The 25,243-nt window shown below is 33.5% G+C and overlaps 1 protein-coding gene across 3 annotated transcripts in view; it reads left to right on the top strand.

Annotated features, from left to right (window-relative positions):
• The window catches only part of sdt (stardust), a 218,537-nt gene that overhangs the window by 43,100 nt on the left and 150,194 nt on the right, over window positions 1-25,243 (top strand). Inside the window, exon 1 of one of the 3 annotated variants that reach the window (XM_068772475.1) lies at window positions 5,488-5,644. The exons of the other annotated variants lie outside the window; for them this stretch is intronic. Coding sequence (XP_068628576.1) covers window positions 5,622-5,644 — 23 coding nt within the window. The 5' untranslated portion in view covers window positions 5,488-5,621. Of the gene's footprint in view, window positions 1-5,487; window positions 5,645-25,243 lie in introns of those variants that run through there. 3 annotated transcript variants of the gene reach the window in all.

Genomic DNA, 25,243 nt, shown 5'->3' with positions numbered 1-25,243 from the left:
ATTTGCGTAAAATTTTTAAAGAAGTAAAGTCAAATAATGTTTGATATACCTTTTATTAAAATCAGTGGTAATAACATAATTATAATATAATAAGAAGAAGTGTTTTCGGCTTCATAGAGCGTTATCTCTGTCGCCCGAAATACAACGACTGACAAAACATAACATAGGTAGTGTGGGACAGAGATAGTGCTCCGAAGCCGAAATTAGCCGATTGTCTCTTTCTAATGATCGATGTGCAATATTTATCGTTGGGTACTGTAACATATTTCAGCGTAATTATTTTATACAAGGATGATTGTAAGTGTTTTCGCTGTCAAATGTAATATATATTAATTTTCTTTTACACCTATAACCAATCATCCTGTATAACAATGAAACGAAGTGGAAACTATTTCGTTCCACGCGTAAGAGATAACGCCGCGCACAATCTGAAACTAGAATCGGGTAGTTAATTGTATAGATCGCGCGATATCTTTTGTGCAAACGGTGCCGACTCGTGCCTGGATAACGTCGCCATTTTGTTTACTGGAAACGATTCCAACTAGGAAATGCATTATTAACTGATTTAATTACAGGATTTTGTCTGAATAAATAGTTCAGTTAACAAATGTTGTTCGAAGAATTACTCCTTTAAAGTGGATTCGAAAAGTTTTCAAGACTCAAACACGTGCCGGTAGACTCGGCGTGGATAATTAGACTACATACTCAAGTTTCCTTTGTGACGATCTTTGTGACCTTTGTCTTGCAGTGAAGCATCTGTCGGCTGGGGCAATGATGATAAAATAGTCTACCAGAATTATTAGGGAAATGATCCAGTTGTCCAGTATATATGACGGATTATCCAAAAACAGACCAGTGTAAATATTTAATGGAATCAGGCGTTACCTTGCGGAAGTCCATCCTAAGTAAGAAAAGGACCAATATTTAGCCACTTCCGCACATGCAGTGGTAGTCCTGAATATGCCCCCTGGAGGGGTGAAACACGTGTTGAGTGATTTGACGGTGGCAGTTGTGTAGTTCGCATTGTTTGCCGCAAGCGCATTTGTCAGGCTGGCGGGCGGTGCACTTTGCTGCACGACTACCACTGCATGTGCGGAAGTGGCTAAATATTGGTCCTTTTCTTACAGACCACTCTAGTTTGTATTTTTTTTTTAATTTATCAATATTATTGCTTACTTCGGAAAATGCATAGAGCTCAATATGATAGAAATTTAATTCAAAACACATTTATAATGTTTACAACGTGACCTGGAAAAGCCCACAACTGTCTCAATTTTTTTTTGTGATCGTCGTTCTTTTAGTTCATAAACGCCTATTGCAGTGCATAGGCCTTCCCTAAAGTTATCTACAGGGTGTATACCATAATCGCCATGCTTGGCAGGTGGGTTGGCGATCGCAGTGTGGTATTATGGTACACAGAGGACACTACTGCTTCTTTAGAGAATTTCTTTGTGAGCTTAGGCACGCCTATGAAATTAATACACAAAGTGTGAAATATGTAATATTGTATTCCGGGAATCGAATCCGCTATCTCCGATTGTAATTACTTTTACATATATCCTTAATTACTAGAGTTAGAACGATTCGTTCCTAAACATCCTTTACCCTGTAATAGAATTGTTTTAAAAAAAAAAATTATTATTTTTTGGTTGCCAACTCTGAGTGTAACGAAAATAAAACAAAAAGTTAAAATGAAAATTATAAAACTTTAAATTGATTTAGATAGGGTAAAGCTTAGCAATTATGATGAATTATATGTTATTGGTTAGATATTCACAATCATAGACATTTTGATTGTTTAATCAAAATTTTCAAATCATGTTTTTGTCAATGATTGGTATGTTTTATTATTTATCTTACGAATTTTGAATGTTAGCGCTGCAATTGTTACGGTTTACTATATCTTTAATACGGACTGTATAAAGAAAACATTATAAACGCAAAAAATAAAAATGAATCCAATGGTTTTAATTGTATTAACGGCGCCGATAATACGACTGAATTTCGTGAAATTTTTCAACATGAAAATTTGGTTTGCAAAATTTTTTTGTTACATTGGATGTGTTATTTGTTATACCGTTCTGTTTAAACCGGTTGGTTCTGATAACTGAATGTTAAAAACAAATTCATATTTGGAAAACCCTTTGTTATTCTTAACCGCTTTAATTACCACCACGAAGTCTGTATATATTGTAACATAACAACAGATTTTTTTCACATTTTGCCATGATTTGCAAACTTTTTATTTTATAAGCATTATCTTTATTTATTTATATGTTCCCTTTATTTAATTATTTACACACCCTTTGTACAATTATTGTAATGGTAGGTTTAATATTATTTATATTGCATGCTATTATTTACTATTTATTGTATGATTTAGATGTTTAACATCTAAATAGTCCATATGTGAATAGAACCTGAAAGTTACGATCAAAAATAAAGTTTTTAAATCATCATCTATGTTTAGCAGTGTAATGATGATAATGAACAATTAGAGTAATCTGTTGTTGCTTGCATTTTCTTCAGTTTTTCGGTCGGTAGATGCCCATCGCTGGGCATAAACGTCTCCCAAAGATCGTCCGGATCTGGCGACTTCCGAGCTTCACTATGTCGTCTGTCTACCTAGTGGGGGCATGCCCACTCCGCGTCTACCGGCTAGTGGCCGTTACACGAGAACCTGTTGTTACTTGCATAACAACATGAAATAGAAATAAAGGAATAAATCAGTTTTTAATGGAGTCAGGCGTTATTTTGCGGAAGTCCATAAGTTAGAAAAGGACCAATATTTAGCCACTTCCGCACATGCACTTTTTTCACATTTTATGTATATTTTCTTGCTTTACAAACATTCTTCGCAATATGTTTCATTTCATCTAGCGTTTCTGTTCTTCTTGTCTCTTTCCTTATTTCGCTTTCGCTCCCAAAATTTAACAGTAAGTTCTTTTCTTTTATTTTACAGTATTTGTAATTCCTCCTTACCTCCTACACTATTGTTATTTTTGTTAATTTTCACATTTCATTATTTATTTAATTTAATTTTATTATTCGTTTGTATCTTCGTTTATATTTATTTATCACGTCTTTTATTATCCTACTGGAGAATTTTAGGAACGAGAAGCGACACTTTGTTGCCCATCCAGGAGGCGATGTTCGTCGTCTCAATTATCTTCCGTACGTCAACATTCATATCATTCCGTTCCCTCCAATATGCAGAACAGCCAGTGACAAGGTGCAGCACGTTCTGAGGGACCTCTCTTCAGACTGTCACTCCAAATGTATACAGAATATCGGTTTAGATACACTGGTACCCCCCGTTATTGTATTAATCCGAAGATATACTGAAGATTTGGGAGTTTATCTGATAGATTGACTATTTTAGACTCGCATCATAATATTACGAAGTAAATGAGGTTAACAAAAAACTCATCACTTACAATAGAAAGCATTTATTTGTATCTTATATTTTATTTAAGGATTGTAAATGTAGGATCGAGAGAGTAAAGACACTTTTGTGGTTGATTTAAATAAATTTATTATTTATTTCTCAGAGCTTTACAGAACGTATGTGGGAGAGCGAGATAAAGACATTTGCCCGCTTGTTACAATACGAAATGTTTATAATACATACGAGTACATGGTATTGTTTCAACCTATAGATGCCGTTGCAAGGCATAGGTCTTTACCGAAGATATCTATGGGGGGATAATACACCATAATCGCAAAGGACGTTGCTTCTTATCTTCTGGAAACTTCTTTGTGAGCAGGGACAATCTTATATTATTAATGCACAAAATGTGTATTATGTAAGATTGTGTCTCAGGAATCGAACTATATGATCGCAAGTCTGTCTTCTATCGCTGAGGTACTACTGCTAAATACAATTAAAGCATAATATGTGTGTATATATATATATATATATATATATACCATGGACTTACCAAGTACTGTGATGTTAAATTTTAACACATATCTTTTTTTTAGTACCCTAATCCTTTTTATTACTGTACTAAAATGCAGCAGCTATGTTTTATAGGATCTAAAAATGAAATGTTCAGAAACGAATTTGCACATTCGAATGAATTCGTACATTCAAAACGATAACTTTATATCATTGAACAAGGGATAGATCTCAACGTTAGGTAGATTGTATTTTAGTACCAGTTTGTGTTATTCGGAACGTAAAAATAGATGAAAATTATGGGAGATTAAAATATTATATGTTACTTGTTTAGACTACTATTTTTCAACCTTTTATGTAAGTTCCACCTAAACGCTTCTAAAATTTTTACGCCTCCATGTCACATATATGTATTTCATGTTAAAACAAAAGGGTTAAACTCGTGTCTAGTCCATTTTCGAATTGCTCCCCTGTTGGGTGTGGGCCCCATGTTGGGAAACACTAGTTTAGACTATTATCAACTCCAGTAACTTTTGAAATTATTGAGATAGACATATTGGCAATCTCCGAACTTCTTTCAAAGCCTTCTGAATGGTGTTCTACCAGTCTGTTTATCTTCTGTTATCTAAATTTAGATTATTATTAATTATTATACTATTATTGTTTTTCTTAATTATTAGTACATGGTAAAGGCATCCTAGAACGTCCACCCACAAGATGAACAGACGACCTAATTAATATTTATTATGTATATCATTATTTGTCTATGAGTTAGACTAGACTGATTTGTAGACAAGATAAATCTATTACATCATGTGACTTTTCTAGTTTTCCTAAGATTTTTATGTTTAGGTAATACTGGTATCGTTTTCAATTCGTACCTTTGATTGTTTTAGTGCTAAATATTTAAATTAAATGCATCCCTACTCTTTTTCACCATTCAAGATGTTTAACCTACGTGAGTAGTTTTAGCGCATATTGACTTAAAAATAACTTCAAGTAAATTAGGTTTTGTTCTCAAATAAAAATCTTTCTATAGACGCATCGAAAAGAAAAACAAAAGTGAGGTAACCAAATTGTTATTTGAAATATTTCTTTCTTATGTGTCATCATAAGTTATTGTTATTGTTTCCGAGACGTTGATGATGTTTACAAATAAATATCAGAGGAATTTGAATACCTCCGTTCGTTTAGGCTAGTTTTGTATCAACTTATGAGTTCATGCATCCTCCGGCTGCAAGCGCAGCAGCTGTAGCATCAAGATCATGTTGCATGGCCGCTTTTTACCGCGTCTCACCTCCCGTATACGTGTTACAGTTATACATAACTAGAGGACGCTCCGACGCCGTCCGACTCGAAACAAATGTACAATCACTCACTCGCGACCTGCCCACCGAGTGACACATGTTCTCAGCTAATAAATCATTAAATAAAAACAAGTCACGTAATAAAAAAAGGGAGGAAATATTACCCCGCAGCGTTACCTGACCCCCCCACCTGTTACCGTACTAGTTTTCCGTCTCGCTTGCACGGCTGCGCACGCGCAAGGTTGTATAGCTCTTCTTGCATTTTGAATTTAGAACTTTTGGATCTTACCTGCGCGTCGGACGTGTTGAAAGAATCGTGGTGCGTTGTGTGTGCTACCTGTGATCTGTGTGAGTGTGTGTGTGTGTTTGTGCTGTGCTGTGAGATGTGAGCTTTGCCGGTGAGGAGATACAAGATGCATTACAAGCTATTTAAAAGGTACATGAATGTTTTATGCAAATGTTTTCTTCCAAAGTAATTATAAGTCATTAATATCTGTTATAACAAGTTGTAATGTAGGATTCTTAGAAAGATTGCTGATGCCTACGACAAGTTCAATCTAATCCCTATTGCGAAAGGTATAAGATCTACAAATTATTGTTTTAAATGAATACTTCATCACAATGTTTTTTTTCGTTTAACGTTAACAAAATGAGGGTCGTTCTCTAAGTATTATCAAATGAAAACAGTTTCTCTATTTCATAACTAAACAATAAAGATTACTTTATTTCTATTTTATTTTAAGTGTCTGGTAAAACTACACGAATGATTTAGAATTTTACTATGAAGCAAGAAGGAATATCTATATTGAAATAAATAATATATATATACACACGTACATATATTTATTTGTGTGAGTATGTGTGTGTGTGGATATATAAATAGTGTTTTGTTTGTAACTAGAAAAAAAAATAGAAATTTCTCGGTTTTGAAATTCTATAAATACCACACATCATAGTTGTTAGGTATATGAAATGTCGGTCGGTCGGTCGATATGGTTGTGGAATCCACTTGATATCCCCGGTTTTTTTAAACTATAAATTATTGTACATAATTTTTAGATTGTTTCGTATAAAGAAGGTAATTATTGTGAGTAATTTTGTCATGATAGCTAACGTTGTTACTTCTTTTGGACGTATATTTTATTTCTTTATTTCAAAAGCTATACGAATAAATTATTATAAAAAGACTAGACAAACTCTTAAAACTAACCTAAAAAAAAACAATGATGTGACTTACCATACATATTCGCCAGAATAAAGAGAATCATTCGCGTAAAAAGGTACCAGGCTTAGTCCAGCATATTTACAAGTAGAAGGCCACATAATGTCCGCTAGAGCCTTAAAATTCTGAGTGGAGATCACCGGCAAGCGGAACGTAAAACGCCCATGTAGGATGATGAATATATGATCTTGTTGAATTGATCCTGAAGCATTAGTTACAGGTTTAAAGGTTCTAACTGAAAATCTATAGAGGAGACCTATGGTCTAGCAGAGGATTCTATAGCAAAAGTGACAGGTGATAGAAGAGATAATGTTAAAATAAGATTAGAGAATCAGGCTAGTTTTATAACGGTCTTCAATTACTGTCTTCTCGATGGCCTCATGCAAATGCAATCGTAGATCTAGAAATGCAAGAAGTGTCATAATAAAAATAAATGCAAGAACACTTCAAGTCATCTTCGTCATCACTTCAGCTCAATAGATTTCCAAATTGACAGTTTGGAAGTGGAAGATCTTAACCAGGTCATCTAACTACCATGTGGGGAGACATCCCACTCTTCGCTTGCTGAACCATGGTCAATAAAACCTTAAGGCTGTCGAGTCATAACATAAATCTAAATTATTGAAGCTTATCAATTAGCATCATACGTTTTATTAATGTAAATGTTTTCTCAAGACATAATTTCTGCCTAATTTATGTCCTAAGGTAAACGGACTAACTCGTGTGTATGTAAACAAATCTTTAGCTTGTTAATAAGTACTATTGAGTTCAGTTGCACTTAATAGTCTCCAAGCGACTATTGTCTAAACTGTTACCATCTCTAAATTTCTTATAGAGACGATTTATATAAAAATAAGATAGGAGATATAAAACCATGACACCAAAATATATAGTCTAATATTTGAGTCAGCTGTCACGAACTGTATTTTCGCGCCAAAATATATTAATTTCAATGTAAAGTGACAAAATGTTACGACAGTTTCTACACGGTATGCGCATTACACAGTTATCATACGTTACATTTAACCGTTATAAATACAGTTGTTGAATCTGCACGTCGAAGATCTTGGCTTGAAACAGCTGTAGTTATGATGCAAAATTTAGGAGGTAAAAACTTAGATAGTCTGTTTATATGCCATTTATATTATATCATATCATACTATATTATAATAACTAAAAATGTTTTTATTACAAAACGAAACAATTTCATCAATTGTAGAAAATAGCATTAAAATACACGACGATTGATTACACATTTAAAAGCTTTAAAGATGTGTATGTATAGCTCATTTGTGAGAAAAAAGATTTAAATATTATCTTATATATTTCTATTGTATTATATTATATATAGGTTGTACTATACATTCATTGATTACAAATGTATTATTACATTTACACCTTTAAAGATTTTACATCGTAAGTAGTCACCCTGTATGTCAATTTATTTACGACGTAACAAGTCATTTCTTTTACCCGGCATTTGATTTTGCACGTCGGTAATGTCCTGTACAAAATTCTGCACAAGATTAACCACAGCGACGCATTTGAGTATATAGCATTGAAACGAGATAGCGCTTCTCATTTATCATGCCTTTATATGTAGTCTTATGTCTCTGTCTATTCCCATTAAGGAAGTGATAGTTAAGATCGAATTCTGTTGAGGCGTATTTTCCCGAAGATATGGTGAATACGTTTTCCGGTTTTTATAAGGATACTCTCTTAGAGAAAAGTGTCATGAAACAAACATGAGTGTACATGCTCGTCATTTATATATATATATATATATATATATATAAATATATATATATATATATATATATATATACATATAAATGATGAATGTGTATGTATGTTTGTATGTATGTTACTTTTTAATGTAATATTGGGATTGTATTGTAATAGTTTACGGCAGCGATGAGCAACCCGCGGTCCGCATGCGGCCCTCTAAGGCGAGTAAATTTAAATTTATTTTTGAATTAAAAAAAATTCTAGAATCAAGGCTTTTAAGATAATAAAAGTGTCTAATTAGTTGTAAATCGGTTGATTACGAACATAAATTAGGTTTAGAACATGGTTTGATCCTTGAGTATATACTTTTTTTTTCATGGCCCACTGTTTTTGAAACTGCGGCCATCCGACCAAAAAAGGTTGCTCACCCCTGGTTTACGGTATTATAATACAATTCCAAGAATCGCCAGAAGAACTTAATTTTCTTAAATTGTGCTTCCTTACACTATCCTTCATTGTCATCACCATGTACGCCTAAAGGCGCCCTCTACAAAGCACTAGCGTCTCCCAAAGAACGCCACTATGACTTGACCGATGTGACCAACGACATTCCGCGACCTTGACCCTGCCACTTCAAATAAAACTTTGAGGTTTAAAGTCCAAGTTCAACTATTGAAACGGTTTATTATACAAAAAGATAAAACAAAATTAATTTATCCAACATTATCACTTTTTACAAGGCTTGTTGGTTATTTTTTTTTAATCTATTTTATTTTTGAGTTGACTTCGCAACGTGTTAATTGTGAAAAATAAGCATAAAGAAATTCTACAACAATTTTTTTAATAAACTTTAATAATACATATTTATATACATTTTCTATTAGGATTGCCTAATGAAAACAACCTAATTTATACTCATAGTTAGGAATTTTTGTCATGTTTTGACAAACCTACCAATTTTTTAGGCGATGAATAAATAATACAATCGTATGTTAGACGAATATATTGTGCATACTTAGTGTATATTATTACAAGTTGAACATAAAGGTTCACACGGCGCATTTAAAGTTGCCAAAGCATCGCATGTACCTGATAAGCTTACCCCTATTTTTTACTTCGTCTTATACTTTAAATACTTAGTCGAATGCGAGATGGACTTCAAGTGGTTTTGTTTGTGTCGAAGCAATATTGTGAATGTACAAAAAACACTAAATATATCCCGATCCGTTTCAGCTGTGGAGATTCCAATCTTCTATACAAGTGTCACCGTCTTTTCGAAGATATTTTAGCACACAGATTTTCTTATCTAATGGGTATTGTCAAAGTGCGTAGGTATATTCTGTGACATTAATGTTTTTTTTTTAAATTTCTTAAACATAGATAATAATAAAAATAGCAAATAAATGAGTATATTGAACATAGTTAAAAATTAACCATTAATGTTATTTTATCTATAGAAATAGTTGAGGCATAAATTTAAAATGAAATTTCTAAGTTATTTCGTAAGTTATTGAAGCCTTTTTGTTTTTACATTGTTATATATGACTTTGATAGGTTATGATGGATAGGGTTGCGCAAGAGTGGAGATTAATGACGATGATTGAGATACATATATAAGTACCTTTCATAACTTTACGTGTAAATCGTCTTTCGAGATTTGGTGCGTAGCAGAGGTCCGTTAAAATTTGTCTCCGAGGTCCGTTCCGTCAGACGTCACGTCGCACTCGTAATATCCGGCGACGTAATTAAGTACTTCTCAGTACAACCTTCCTCCCGCCTCTATAAGCCTGTAAAGGAAATTTGTAACAGAGAACCCATTGTCTACGCCCGACTTCTTCTTGGAGACAGGAGAAAATATTGACAGTCAATATTCAATTCTTACGTATTTACAAGTGTAAGTGTAACCAAAAAAGAGCTTTAAGTTTTGTAGTTAAGGTTTGAAATCTATTGACATTGAATAACCGTTGGACTTTTTTTGAAATAAGAACATGAAACAATGGCGGCATTCAGTATTCCGCATTCGTTCGAATTTCCCGCGCTGTCGCTTTAATATTCGAACTGGCCGGTGGATTAAACGTCTCGTGCTTCGGATGCCTTTTAAAAATAACTGATTTTTTTTTAAATGAAAATGTTATTCATAGCGTTGTTGATGTGATGTACAATGAATAAAATATTCATTACTTCCGCTGAATTTTTGGAAGACATTTTTAAAAATAGAATTTAATTTCAGAATTATAAGCTTCGATGTAATAAGTCGTAATTGCATACTTAATCAATTGATATTTTGAATTCAAAATTACAGGTAATAAGAAATACATGTTTGTTTTTGGTAACTACTCATCACGGTTTTTTTTTTGGAGAACAGTAATAAGGTCAATAATGCATGCTCTTAAAAGAGCTCCTGCTATATATATTACACTACCGTTTTTTATACCATTAAGTAGCCGCCGACTATTTATAATAATAATAAATGTTATTTCAGAATCTAGTGAGTCCATAGAATATAAGTAAGTTAGTAACAAAATTTACTTAAAGGCTATGCAAATTATGGATTAGTATATCATACAATTTAACTATAAAAATTTTAAAAAAGTAGCTTAATATAAAAACTAACTTAAGATAGTTTTTAATAGTAGTGCCTATTTTCCATTCGTACTCTTGTGTAGGTGTTTCCAGTGGATGATAGAAACCACTTTTTGTTCACATAATGTTTATACATATAGCATTAATATAAGCCACACCGATTTCGATATACAGGCTGAGCAAGAAAGATGAACATATTTCAGTTTTTGATTATTTATTCTTTTCACAAATACATAACTTTGTCTACAATAGGAGGTCCTGGTTGTAAAAATACGACGCGGTATCTCATACATCTGAAGAGTCTTTGGTAGTTATGAACGAAATGGTTAGTTGAGAAGGGATATTAGCTCGACGAGAGATTCCGTGGCGTCTTGGAGTTAAAATCTAGATGGATACCAGACTATATATAATATAATAACAAAAAAAACAACCGTTAAGAGAGTCCGCTATCTCAGGAGTTATGTGCGATTTGTTTACGGATTTACTGTATTAATTATAGAAATGTATTTAGTATATTTAGCAGATTAAATTATATTTTTATATGTTTACTATATCATAAATATAAATTTTGTTTCTTAAGCCTTGTAGACAATTACACTAAATATGCCATCTTCCATTGGACAACAAGATGCACGGATTCATGACATTCGTACACGGTTGAAATTCCTTCCACCCATACTAAGCGTTTTGCTAATACTTTTATATTTCCAACAGCCAAGTATTGGAACAATCTACCGACTTGATTGTTTCCAGACAATTATAACTTAGCGTTTCAAGAAAAGAGTGAATAGGCATTCTAGACAAATATAAATCTACATTTACTATCGTAGATTTCATCATCGCTTTAGATCAGGCAAGACAGAGGTCGAATACTTTGCCTATAAAGGATAAAAAAGTCTATGTCAATGTCTCGACTACAAACTAGTTCAGTCCGACTCATGGACAAATAATATGACAAATAGTACATAGTGTATCATTATCGTTTGAGTCTCATATCATCCACTGCTAGGAGAAGAGTAAAGAAGTGTGAATATGCTTCTAAGCAAGCATATATCATCGTAAACCTCGTCATTGCTTATGATGTCAAAAGCTTCACCTATAAAGAATTAAAAAAAAAATTGTTTTATGATTTTTTTAAAATATCAAATTTATAGCCATTATTCAATTGATTAAGAAATAAATACATTTAAAAAACTTTTAAGTTAAACGGTTTTTTGATACCCATATTGTGGTGGTTGTGGAAAAATATGTACCTAGTCCGCCATATTGGAACGGATTCCATCTTGAATTTTAAATTTTGACATATTCATCGTGTTTTACTAGTGTAGCCCTTTCATTTGATACCCATATTGAGGGGGTTAAGGAAAAATATGTAATACGCTATTTTGGGTCGGCGGCTATCTTAGATTTATAATGTTATTGATTTTATTATATTGTATTGTCATCTAAATTAAATGTGTGTACCAAATTTCAGATCAATCTGACAACGGGAAGATGCTTAAATTTCAATTTCTAATTTTGACCCAAATAAATAAACAAATAAATTCCGTACTGGTCGAAATGAATAAAACCGTTTAAAAACAGCGCTTATTCTAAAATAATTACACACACAAGTGTAACATTTACAATAATAAACAACGAATTTAAATCCTATATTAAATTTTATAATTAAACTAAAAGGCGATATGAACATCTCTTTAAGTGCCACTTGAATTCTTTTAAAGTTTTTTTTTTAAACTCATAGCACTTTACCATTCGCAGACTTTAAGTTCTGTTTTAATTTAATTGTTAACAGCCTTCGCAGATAAAATGTAACAATTTATATTTCTTTTTAAAATGGTTACGAAAGTTGTTATAATATAAATTAGACTAGTGTTTCAGAGACATTTTTTTGTGTGTGTTTATAAGCAGTAACAGTACCTTGTTTAAACTATAACAAGAAGTTTCCTAAGTGATAAGTATTGAATTAGGTTTCACGGATGTCGTAACAAACATAAGGTGACTACGGGTGTCTAAGAAATCTAGAAATGGACCCCTAGTTATTTATAAACACAAGTTCTTATCGTAATATATAAACTACTAGTATTTGTTACCTGACCAATCTTGAGGTTTTTTTTTTTTTCATTTTTTATGGCATTCCTTTTTGGGGCCATATGTGTGACAAGGACTTCATAACTCGGGTGGAGTATATATTTCTACATTTTATTTTTTTTACATCACCTTTTTCCTTTCATCATTCACAACCCTTCACAAGCGAATGATCCATCTTGATGAGAATGACTAAAATTTTAGTAGGATAAGTTATTGATGTACTGTTACTGTGTTCCAGGTATAGCTTATATTTCCATGCATATATATCTATGTTTGGACATGTCAAAACTTTTGTGACCATCAGATATATACGCCATTACATTAAAATAATATAATTGGAGGCAAGACGCCATTATGCAAAGATATTTATTTTATATATATTAATATCAATCTTAAATCATATAAAATACTATGTCAGTCGGACACTTTCACTCGGCGTCAATTGTTTCACGTTGTCATTATTATAAACCTGTCATACAAATTCAATACAACGGAGCTTTATGTGGAAACTAAACATGGATGATACTTCGCTTTCTGTCAATGGCACTGAAACAGTTTCTGCGATAGCGTTCGTGTCTCATAAGATATCACACATTTCCCTTACATGACATTTACATATAATTATTCTAGAGCTGTCAAGTTTAAAATGATTTGCACATCTCGAGGGAGATATAGATTGAACGTATGTATTTTTAACGTCATTTGTTCGCGTAAATTTTGACCTAAGTAAAGAATTGATGTGCATACGTATTTCGATTTATTTTATTATTCCCAAAGAGCCAGTCTACCTCGGTCTTTCGTTCGGTGTAAGTCACGATGCGACTGCGCAGCGCGGACTGAGAAAAAAAAGTAAAAAAAAATATGAAAGATTGGAGATTATGGGCATTCGGGTCGAGTTGTTAACCTCGGAGCCTTACCACGAAAGCCTCCGATATTGCGTTGCGTCATTTTAGTGGTCCAATGTTTTGCTTTGTACCCTTTGTTTCGGGTTATTTCAGTATATTTTTTTTTAAATACATATTTCACTTGCAAATATTGTAAGTTAACACAATGCCCATAATTTAAATACAAATTTTAGTTATTTTTGAAGGCGGTGTACGATATTATAGTACAGTACCCGGCAATAAATATTGCACATCGACTTTTGAAAAGAGACAATCGGCTATTTTGGGCTTCGTAGAGCGTTATCTCTGTCGCACGAAATGCAAACAGTCCGGTATCTATAAGGAGCTGCTACAACAAGTATCATTTGCTTCTTTTGATAATTATTTTTATTTTTTGTATAATATACACCAATATTTACCATCGGATACTGTACACTACTATGTAATGTCCCTGAACTTTTTTGTAATAGGTTTAAAGTTAGTTGAACAAAATCTTGAAAAAAATATTTTATACTATGAAATGTATTTTATATATATATATATATATATATATATATATATATATATATATATATGCGTATGCGTCTTTGAAGTCTACCCTTCCCTGATTATACACTATATGTTGTCAACAATTTAATCTCATTTTAAAGTGAATGTTCCGCTTGGCTACCATCTAAAGTTAAAGGTAAATACTGATATATCGGACGAGTTACTAATAGCTAGAATAATCATTTTAAACTTGGAACCTTTGTAGGTCAGTTTTTATTTTAGATATTTGTGTGCAGGGGAAATAAATTTGAGGTTAGTTTTTCTAAAATTCTTCCCTTGACATACACACATGTTCATGAAAATAAGAAAAGAAGAATATAAAGTAAAATAACAAAAATGAAGGTATGAAGACAGAAAACCTGGACAAATTTATTGTAGTGGATGGAGATGATGAAGGAAGAATTAAATACCAACCTCAAAATCCACAAGATCTGATGATAAAGAGATTTCAAAAGCTGTAGTTACCTGCGTGAATTTTGTATACCTTCGAATTGACTTCATCGAGATTACGCTTTCACATTAAGATCACAGGAAATGTCCAAAAAACCTCCCAATGTCTAGACTATTACAAAACTATTTTGTACAAAGGATAACTGTACTGCAAATGACTTCATAAAAGATAAAATATCTTTGAAATGACGTGTTTACATTCTTTTTGAAAAACCTCATAGTTCAGCGGAACTCCCCCTTGCTCTTATATATTTATTTACACTTTTTTACACTGTAGACAATAAATAGTGGGAAAAAAAGAAACAATTCATATGGTACAAGAGGCGGTCTTATCCGGAGAACTTTTGGATGGAAATGAGAGATATGAAAGAAGGCAGTTTAGGATGTACGTTCCTACAAATATATACATTACTATATACACATACATACAAGAATGCTTATCTATACATATATACACATTTGAATATACATATATATATATATATATATATATACACTTATGCATATATGTATATATATAGTCTGTAGTATTTATTATCTAAAAATGCGGTAGATTCAATTGGATGTTAGTTAGAAATGTACCCCATCCTTCGAAAAAAAAAGTTTTTGAATTTAGAATTATAAATATGACGTACGATGTTAGTGACTGGTCAAAATCAAGGTTGCTAGAGCATGACCTTCATTAATCAAGAGAGAAAAGAAAAAAAAATCAATGTTAAACATGTCTAATTAAACTATTTAGTCCATCTCGACGTAGAAAGTGAGCAGTGACGCTTTCTACCGGTCGCTTGTTACGCAACGGTTCATTTTAAATTCAAATTTAACGGAATTCCACAAACGCTCGACTCTGACGGCGAGTTGAAATGTGTTAATATTAAGTAACGCTTTTATTGATTTGTATAATATCTAAGCCTAATGTTATCTGAAATACAGGGTGTTTCGTGTATTAAAAAAAATCTACCTCAATTATTTTCGGAATTTTCGCTCAAAATAGTAAGTATATTTTATGCGTATTTTGATGGTATATCTCTATAACTCTAGGATATTATATTTACTTTTTTTTAAATATACCGCTAGTAACCCTTACGTAACAAACAGACAATTGCATCGACCTAATTTTCGAAGAGCGTATCACTTTTTGTCAAACTATTCACTCAAAATTATTACAACATTTAACTTAAAAACATCATGTGATATAACACATACAACACAGAACATATGTGAAAACTTCAAGTGTATAAACACTTGAAGTTTTCTTTTATTAATTTTCTGTGTTCAGCGTTGTACTATTTGACGTTGATTTATGGGACACCTGCCCTGACGCCCACTGCAAGGCATAAACCGCTTCCAAATATATCTATGGGGGAATATACCATAATCGCCTCGTTTGGCAGACGAGTTGGCGATCCTAGTGTGGTATTATGGTATGCAGAGGACGCTGATGCCCGTCCTCTGGAAACTTGTTTATGAGCAGTGGTAATCATATATAATTAATACAGAAAGTGTGAATCGAAACCCGGAGGAATCGAACTCGCGACTTTCGATCGCAAGTGTCTGTCTATCACTGAGCTATCACTGTTATCTGCATCTATCAGTGTAGCTGCATCTAAGTCAAAGCAGTTATATGTATAAAGTATATTGAAACGTATCCTTTGGTTAATAATTACAAAGTATGAAACTTCCTTATTAAATATTATAAATATTGAATTGTAAATATTTTTCGGATCGGCAATTTAAAGAGACAATGGAAAGGTATCAGGCAGAACATATTGCTGGTGCATGGACCTGCATTCATTCTCAACGCCATTGTCTAATGTTAACAAAGTCTTGCTTAGTAAGAAAAGGACCAAAACTTAGCCACTTCCGCATATGCATTGGTAGTCGTGCAACAAAGTGCAACGCCCGCCAGCCCGCTGATAAATGCGTATGCGGCAAACAATGCGAATCACACAACCGCCACCGCTTACTCGACACGCGTTTCACCCCTCCACGGGGCATCTTCAGTAGTTATGTTACATAGAAATGTAAAAATGAAGATGCTCCGTGGACTACCACTGCATGTGCGGAAGTGGCTAAATATAAGTTCTTTTCTTACTTAGGATGGACTTCCGAAAGGTAACGCCTGATTCCATTAAAGATATATTATTTTGTAAATAAAGATCCAGTCCACCCATAATAACGTTGAACAAGAGGTCCGAAAAACGAGGATATAAAATGCGATCTATTTGGAAATCTATGATGGTTTATACCCAGCATTGGACATCCTATGTGTAAAATGTTGATGACGAATTAAAATAAAGAGAAATAAAAAAAACAAAATAATTTTAGCGTACTATTTATAATTTACATAACCCAAGTGAAATTTGTTGCCAAATACTTTAACAACTTTGTGAAGGTATATTCGATTGACATTTCAATAATTCAGACAGCGGTGTGTTGTGTCGTGTTGTGGAAGCGTGGACCCGCCGGCGTCCGTGACGTCAGCGCCTGGGATCGGTTACCTGAAGGTTTTTTCGGGAATCACCGCCGATTACGACGGAATGCGGAGGTTTTGGTGTCTTTGTTCGTTTTTTTATATATTCGAATTGCTTTTTCTGTTGATGCTTTTCGGAAATATTCACTCAATACGTTCGTGAGAAATTCCATTCTTTTACGATTTCTGCGAACCGTCTCGTTTGTAAAGTTTTGTTGTTTTGGTATTTCTAGAGAATTTAGGAAGTCATTGTTCTTAACTGTTGTGTAGTTGTGTGACTATAATCGGCTTAACTGTCTCATAGTTTACTATTGTTAATATTATCCTTAAATCTATTGTTACTAACAAAATAGAATTCTTAATTACTTACTATACACATTATTTTAAACAGCGAATTTTTAATTGTAAATTTATAATTAAATAATATAATAATTTTTTGGCTTCATAAGCAAACAGTACTAAAACTCTGTACGAAAAAAGATATACTAAAAATAACAAAATAATGGAAAAAAGCATTTTAGTAGTTGCGATTGTAGATCGCGGATCAATTCTCGGAATACATTATTATATAATTCACACTTGGTACACTTATTAGCTATATTCGAATGCTGCTATACGCTATTAGCCGTTTTAGCTTTTATTGCTTCTTCGGATTCAGGGCTCGCGGATCACTTGGTTTTCGGATAAAGATGTGATGCTTTCTTCCGAACACATTTTAACAGACAGATATCAGAGATAGAATCGAACAGAAGATATCACAGAATAGATATCAGAGAGGAATTTAAAACTGATTCTGATATCGTTCACGCGTTGTGAGACTTGCGCGGTCGGGATGAGCATATATACACTAATTATTAGAGATTGTCACTGTTAATAAACAAGCTTCTAGAAAATGAGCAAAAGCATCTTCTGCGTACCATAAAACCACACTGCGATCGACAACCCGCTTGCCAAACATAGCAATTATGGTACATCTCCCCATATATATCTTTAATGGAAACCTATGCCTTTAAGTGGAAGTCTATGGGCTCTAATGATTAACATTATTATAACTTTGTCTGCGTCGAAAGAAAAAGTGTTTTCTTTCGTTAATAAGGCATCTAAAACGTGAGGTTTTAATCATAGATGTAACTTTATATTACAAAACTGTTAATTACCATTTCGTGCACTATCCGACAGAGTCCAATCATTCTATTTAAAAAGGTGATGGACCTGGAGATGGTTCTTTTACTAGGCTTTTCAATCTGTCAGTGTCAACTTTAGTAGTTCTTCTAAATAAATACAAAACAAGCAGAGAATTGATCCTCTGGACTCTGCACCTGGTAACTTCTTGGAGCGTCCACTCATCATCCAAGACCTTAGCAAGTCCCGAACTAGCTATATGAAAAATATACCGCAAAAGTGAATGCTTTTTTTTATAATGACTCCCGCTATTGGGGGCCTCTCGTACCCCTATTTATGGTGGGACAGGGACTTTATTAGCAATTTATTTTTTCACATAGTTTTTTATTTTCTTTCTCTTCTTTCGTACTTTATTGTCTTTCGGTCTATTATCTATCTTTCATGCTACAGTTAAAAGTGAATGCTTTGAGACATGTATTACAACATTTAACTTAAATTTATAAAAATCTTTTTTAAACTCCTCTTATGGAAGGTCCTTATGACAAGCAGATTACCTCAAATAATTCCCTTATCTCCTATCTTATATCAAACAACAAGACGTACGGATTCACGAAATCCGTACACGGTTGAAATTCTTTCCATCTGCACTAAGCGTTTTGCTAATACTATTATAGTGCAAACAGCCAAGGAGTGGAACATTGTAACGGCGTCATAGTCTTCAAGACAAGAGTAAATAGGTTTCTTCTGGGTAAGCGTGTATCATCGCAGACCTCGTCATCTGGTGAGACAGAGCTTCAACGCTTCGCCCATAAATAAATAAATAATATCACTAAGACAAACAGAGGTTTTTTATTCGGTTTTATTTGAAAATCAGGAAATTAAACATATAAATAATTTAGTAATGGATTATTTTGCGGAGTAAAAATAGTAATCGAATTATATTAAACAAGTATCGCGGTCACCTTTTCTTGTAAAGTTTGCTTCGACATTTTTTCACCCAAAATAACTCGATATTTTTCAACCCTCTCACGACATTGAGGTCGAAGAGGACCTCATTATTAGTTAAGTTCTACTCTCCACGGAATCCTATAAATAACAAACGTTGACAGGAAAAGTTAATAGCGTTTAGGGTAACCATTATTTTTATTGATAAAAGGACATACCAGAATGCTTCAATGATATATAGGCTAGTAGAACAACTTATAAGGTAAAACGTATTATAATGTTAAAATAAGCATTAACACTTGTTTGTGATTGAAATTTATTTTTTTTATATAAAAATTATATTACTGTATTAAATCTTTTGTAACTACCAATTCATAAACTACCAATGCATTGGTAGCCCAATTGTGGAGAAGTAGGGCTTGCGATCGTAGGTTGCAAGTTCGATTCTCGGCATCCAGTTTTATATAATTCACACTGTAGAATAATTATACAAATTACCGTTACTCGTAAACACATTTGCTACCCCGCCTGACAAGCTTGGCGATCATGGTAAATCCCTCCTTAGATATCTTTGGGTGTGACCTATGCCTTGTAGGTGTCTATATGTTGATAAGATGACGAATACGTCAGTGTTGAAAATAAAAAAAATTGTGCCTAAATTTAGAACGCGCCCGCAATAATGACAACAAATTGACAGATGTCAGAAATGACGTTTCTTGGGAGGTCATTGTTTTATTGACAGCATTGTAAATTGTAAAGTAATTTTGGTTACAAGAAAACAAAGCATAACTGGTAGTAAAAATAAAGTGGTAGGTCAATTCTAAGCAAAAATTTGGAAGTAAAGAAAATAAATAAATAAATGCTGCGAAATAAGAACTAATGTAATTGGGATGATGAAAGTCGACGCGTGAAAGAAGATCAGAACGTGAAGAATGAATGAGGAGATGAGGAAAAGAGAGAAAGAATTTGTGAGGAAAGAAAAGAGAAAGAGCAATAAAAATAGGAAATGAAAAAAATATTTACACCCGCATTGTAACGTCCCTGCCCCACACAAAGAAGGATGAACGAAAAAAAGTAATTTTAGTGTACACAGTGAACTCAAAATAAAGATCTTTGAACTAATTGTCATTTTTAAAAATGTTATGAGTTTTAACGTCAAAGGTATGGCAGCCTGATTTGACCAGTATAGACTTAATTAAAGCAATCAATTCTAGATCTAATTGTAACCTATTTATTGCACCTAATTGATTGTCTTGTATGTGCTTCATTCGTACAACATTAGGTCGATTGGTGTGAAAGCTATAAAGGATTGAATGCATAGGTTATTTGCTGGTTTGTTACACTCTATTCAAAAATCAATGGTTTCAGAAGTAATAAATAACGTAAACAATAATGTAGTAAAAATGTTTATTATCTGTTTTTGCAGATTTTGTACTGCAGAAATTATTGGTCTATAGCAGAGGTGAACAACCTTTTTAATCAACGGACTAATTAAAATTTTAAAGTTTTTTTTACAGATCGCACATAATGTAACATTTAATTATACTAAAAAAACTATATTTTAAAACTTTATTATAATAATAAATACAAATTATAATGCAAAATGAAAATAAACAAGATGAGAACGGAAAAATGAACATGCTTGAAATTTTTAATGTAACATTTGGCAACGTTTTTACGAAGCATATATATAATACGTAGCCAGCTTTCTGATCGAACATCACTCAGTTTTGATTTTTCAGTTTAGTATGTACCACCATTTTATTATAACAATACATCAATAGATGAAAGGAAGACGGTAAAATAAATTATATTTTAGAAATGCTTTTCGGGTCGCATAAACATGTTTCACAGGCTGCGTGTTGCTTTTTACTTGTCTATAGCATTCCCATAGAAAAGGAAATCCAAAATTATACTTGGTGGTTGAAAATGGGTGTACATTTGCACCCTTGAAACCTGTTTTACACATAATCAGTTACTTTATATATAGACAGACTAAATATTATAAAAATAATAGCTGATCCCGCAAACGTTGTTTTGCAAAAAAAATTAAAGTTTTTAATTAACAAATGTAAGATAAGGGTTGATCGTAGAGCGGTGAAAATTTAGGTTTGTATGTATTTTTGTATGCTGTATCATAATAAAATAAAAACCAAAAAAATTGTCTAAAAAATTAAAAATAAAATTTAGGGGTGGACCACCCTTATCACTTAGGGGTATGGAAAATAGATAGTAGCCGATTCTCAGACATACTGAATACTCATGTAAAATTTGGTAAAAATCGGTCAAGCCGTTTCGGAGGAGTTCGAACACTGTGACACGAGAATTTTATATATTAGATAATATAATTTTGTGTATTCTGTACTTCTACTATATGGTGACTCTAACTGAAGGTTGAGACGGCTATATTCTTAAAATTCCTCAAGCGTAGATTAAGGTGCGTTCACACGATAATACGGTAAACAAGTCTGTTATCGCGTGACGGCGATGCTCTTAAATAGTTAAAATATTACTCACTTAAGTACACTCAATACTTGGTGTATTGCGCAAGGAATTCCAAAAGTGCTTTGGGGCAGACTGCATGTTTTGAAAGCACACAATTTTTTAAACTTACACTATGATTCCTTCTGATTTTGTACTTCTAGAAGTTATTGGCTTATCGCATTCCTATTAAAAAAAATTGAAATTTAATTATGATAAATTTATTTATTGATTAAATGTGAAATAAAAAAATTGTGATCGATAAATACTGTCCGATGTATTTATTGCTGCAGAACTTTCAAAAGCTCTGAGCATCTATAGTCATTTCTTATGCGAACTTTTTTCTGGTTCGTGCACAAGTATTTTTCTATAAAAACATTCACAAAGTATTAAGAAACTTATAAACATATTAAGGCATCTGTAAGAACGTTTTGAGAGATAATTTTATAAAAAAGTTTTCAAATATGTTTTTGCATGAACGCTTATTTACAATAAAACATATTCTAGGACGAAATATCCGAAACATATGTGTGATATCAATCTATCTATGGTTAATTCAAGCCAGAAAGGACCTATGTTCCAACTAAAAAATATTATAAACCTGTTAACAGATTACATTGGTCAATATAATATGAAATTGTATGTTATAATTAACAGTAAAATGCAAGTAAATCGAGGTTCGGTTCTCTCAAGTGTCCATGAGTTGTAATGCTAAACGAATGAGTGTCCGCCCAAGCCGAGGTTAGCTAGGAGACCTTCTCTTCAGGCTTACTACATGGAACATCAGTCTAAGTTATCTCAAACAAGTTTGCATTCCAATCTAGTCCGAGACGAGGCTTCGATTCAAGGCTTCTTTTGATTCGAGACGAAATTTACTACCATTTAAAGACGTTTAGGTTAAGCGCCATTTGCTCCCTGCCATCTCGAACTCGCGGAAACTGCAAATGCCATTTGGGGAGCAGCATTAGTCATTTATATATATATATATATATATATATATATATATATATATATATATATATATATATATATACAGGGTGGGCCAAAAATTTTTGCAAATAGCAACACTTGATTTCTCCAAAACGTTTACGCAGTCGATTACAGGAGTGCCAACGGCGAGACGGAGCACATCGCGACGATGTAATTTTTAAAAAATAAATTTTAATAAATGATAATTACGGTAAATAAATCATAAACAAAATAGCATTTGTACTTTTATTTCTACACATGTTTCAAAAGTGCAAAAATTTATGGCCCACCCTATATTTATATATATATTCAGTCTTACTTTTGCCTGTATCACAATTTGTTTATAAGTTTGAAATGCCCCTGGAATGTGCTACAATGTAAAAATACTATTTAATATTATTTTAATATAACTAGACTTCGTTTTTAGTACTCAAAGTTAACTTTCGCAAAGGTCAAAATGTCGAGTAAATTGCGAGAGAAACGTCATTGAAACATATTTAAAACTTGTAACAAATGTTTCCTTACGCATTCGTGGCACGATCCAAATGGTGGTGGAACGGGGGGGGAGTGGTGTCCTAGCTAAGGGCGGCTAATGGTTTCTTGTCAAGCACTCTTTCATTCCGATATTACTTTTCAAAGTGGCGACAATACTTTGTTTTCACTTATTTATTTCGTAACAACGTAGCCATGTACATTACATTCAAATTAGCACAAGTGTCTGAAGTCTTTATATACTTACGGCAATCAATTGATGAACTATATCTAAGGGCTTAGGACGCCCATACATTGACTTTCCTCATAGATTTCTAAACCTAACCTGTCTTAGGTTGGAAGTGGTTTGCATCCAGCGTCTTTCTAACCATAACGTGGTCATATATCCACCATGTGACGTCTTCCTATGCTGCGCTTGCTGATCCATAGCCTCTAACGCCAATGCAACAAACATACATCTTTAATAATCAGGAAGATTGAGCTGTGCTGCAAAACTACCCAACTATTCACTGGCTATGGGGGAGTGTCCCAATATTTGCACCGTTTTAAATGTAAGCCCAGTTCTGAGTGCATATGTGATCCCAATGTTAGTAAAAATCGTCTCCCATATAATATTGGAATGCCCAGTGTACTGTAGGGAAAGTTACGAAATAGAGCAAAAAATGAAAAAACGTTAACAGTGGATAATATCTCAGATATATTATATTAGGAAACCTTAGGCAAGAAGTTTTAGATTATTGCTTAAAATTTATGCAAATAGTTATAAATAGAAATAAGATATAGATATAAGTATGATGATATAATATCGTGGAACATTGTATACATGATACAAATCCATTGACTTTAATCTAAAAACAAGGATAAATTTAAAGAAGATGTAATTGTAACGTAAATATAATAAGAAAGAATAAGGACAAAAGCACGTGAACCGCAAAACACAAAATTGTTACATCCGCTTCTAAATACAGAATCTAATAGAGATATCATTCATATAACTATAAGGTTTTTTTTTTTTTTTTTATAATGACCCCCGCTATTGGGGGCCTCTCATTCCCCTATCTTGAGTGGGACAGGGACTTAATCTTTTAATATAATTTTTTCACAGAATTTTTATTGTCTTTCTCTTCTATCGTTCTTCACATAATCTTTCAGTCTTGTCTATCTTTCATGTTACATTTCGTCTTTCTTTCTCATTCGCTCTATTCTTCTGACATTCTTCCCTTTTTTCTCCTTTTTACATTTATAATTTTAATTTCATTTAACATTGTTTAACATTGATCTTATACTATTATTTTACATTTTTGTTCTTCTAGCTTTTTATTTTGTTTTATATTTTTTATACAATGTTTGTTTTGTTTCTGTCGATGGCTTTTTTTGCGATTTCTCGACATAGGGATAAAAATGTCTTTTTATTTTCGCCACTGATCAGGGAGGGTATTGTCTCCTCCCTGACTTGAATTCCAGACCGGCACTCGAAGCCGAACCGGAGTCCCCCGAATGCGGGACACCGGGCCACAAGGTGGATCACGGTCTGGTCCACGCCCGGTTCACAGAAGCACGAGGGGTCCTCCTTGAGCTTAAACCTATGAAGGTACGCAGAGAACCCCCCGTGCCCCGTGAAGAGCTGGGCCGAGACCGCGTCCACCTCGATGCTGCGGAGCACGCGGTAGGCTGAGACGGCGTCCGGGAAAAACATCCTCGTTACCGAAGCCGTCGTTCCTTCCACATACCTCCTGTTCCATTCGTCGAGCGACTCCAGTCTCAGTTGCCGCTTGACGAATGAAACAGGGCATCTCTCGTACTCTGGTCGTCTTTTACTCTTCAGGGCCGCTTCCTTGGCCAGCTGGTCCGCCCTCTCGTTCCCCTCCATCCCCGCGTGCGCTTTCACCCAGAACAACCTTACATCCTTCCCTTTTTCTCTCGCTTTCATTACATTCTCCTTCACTCTTAACGCTAAGGGATGGAGGGTGTCCGATCTTGCGACAGTTTCGAGAGCGGACCGCGAGTCGCTCAGTACGGCGCAGACTTGCGCCGACTCGCCGGCCG

The sequence above is a fragment of the Battus philenor genome, unplaced genomic scaffold (assembly GCF_028537555.1).
Source record: "Battus philenor isolate CCGP_79_NKW_IND1 unplaced genomic scaffold, ilBatPhil1.0.hap1 SCAF_11, whole genome shotgun sequence".
In the NCBI taxonomy this organism is placed as follows: Eukaryota; Metazoa; Arthropoda; class Insecta; order Lepidoptera; family Papilionidae; genus Battus; species Battus philenor.
This window is presented reverse-complemented; position numbering and strand designations above follow the sequence as displayed.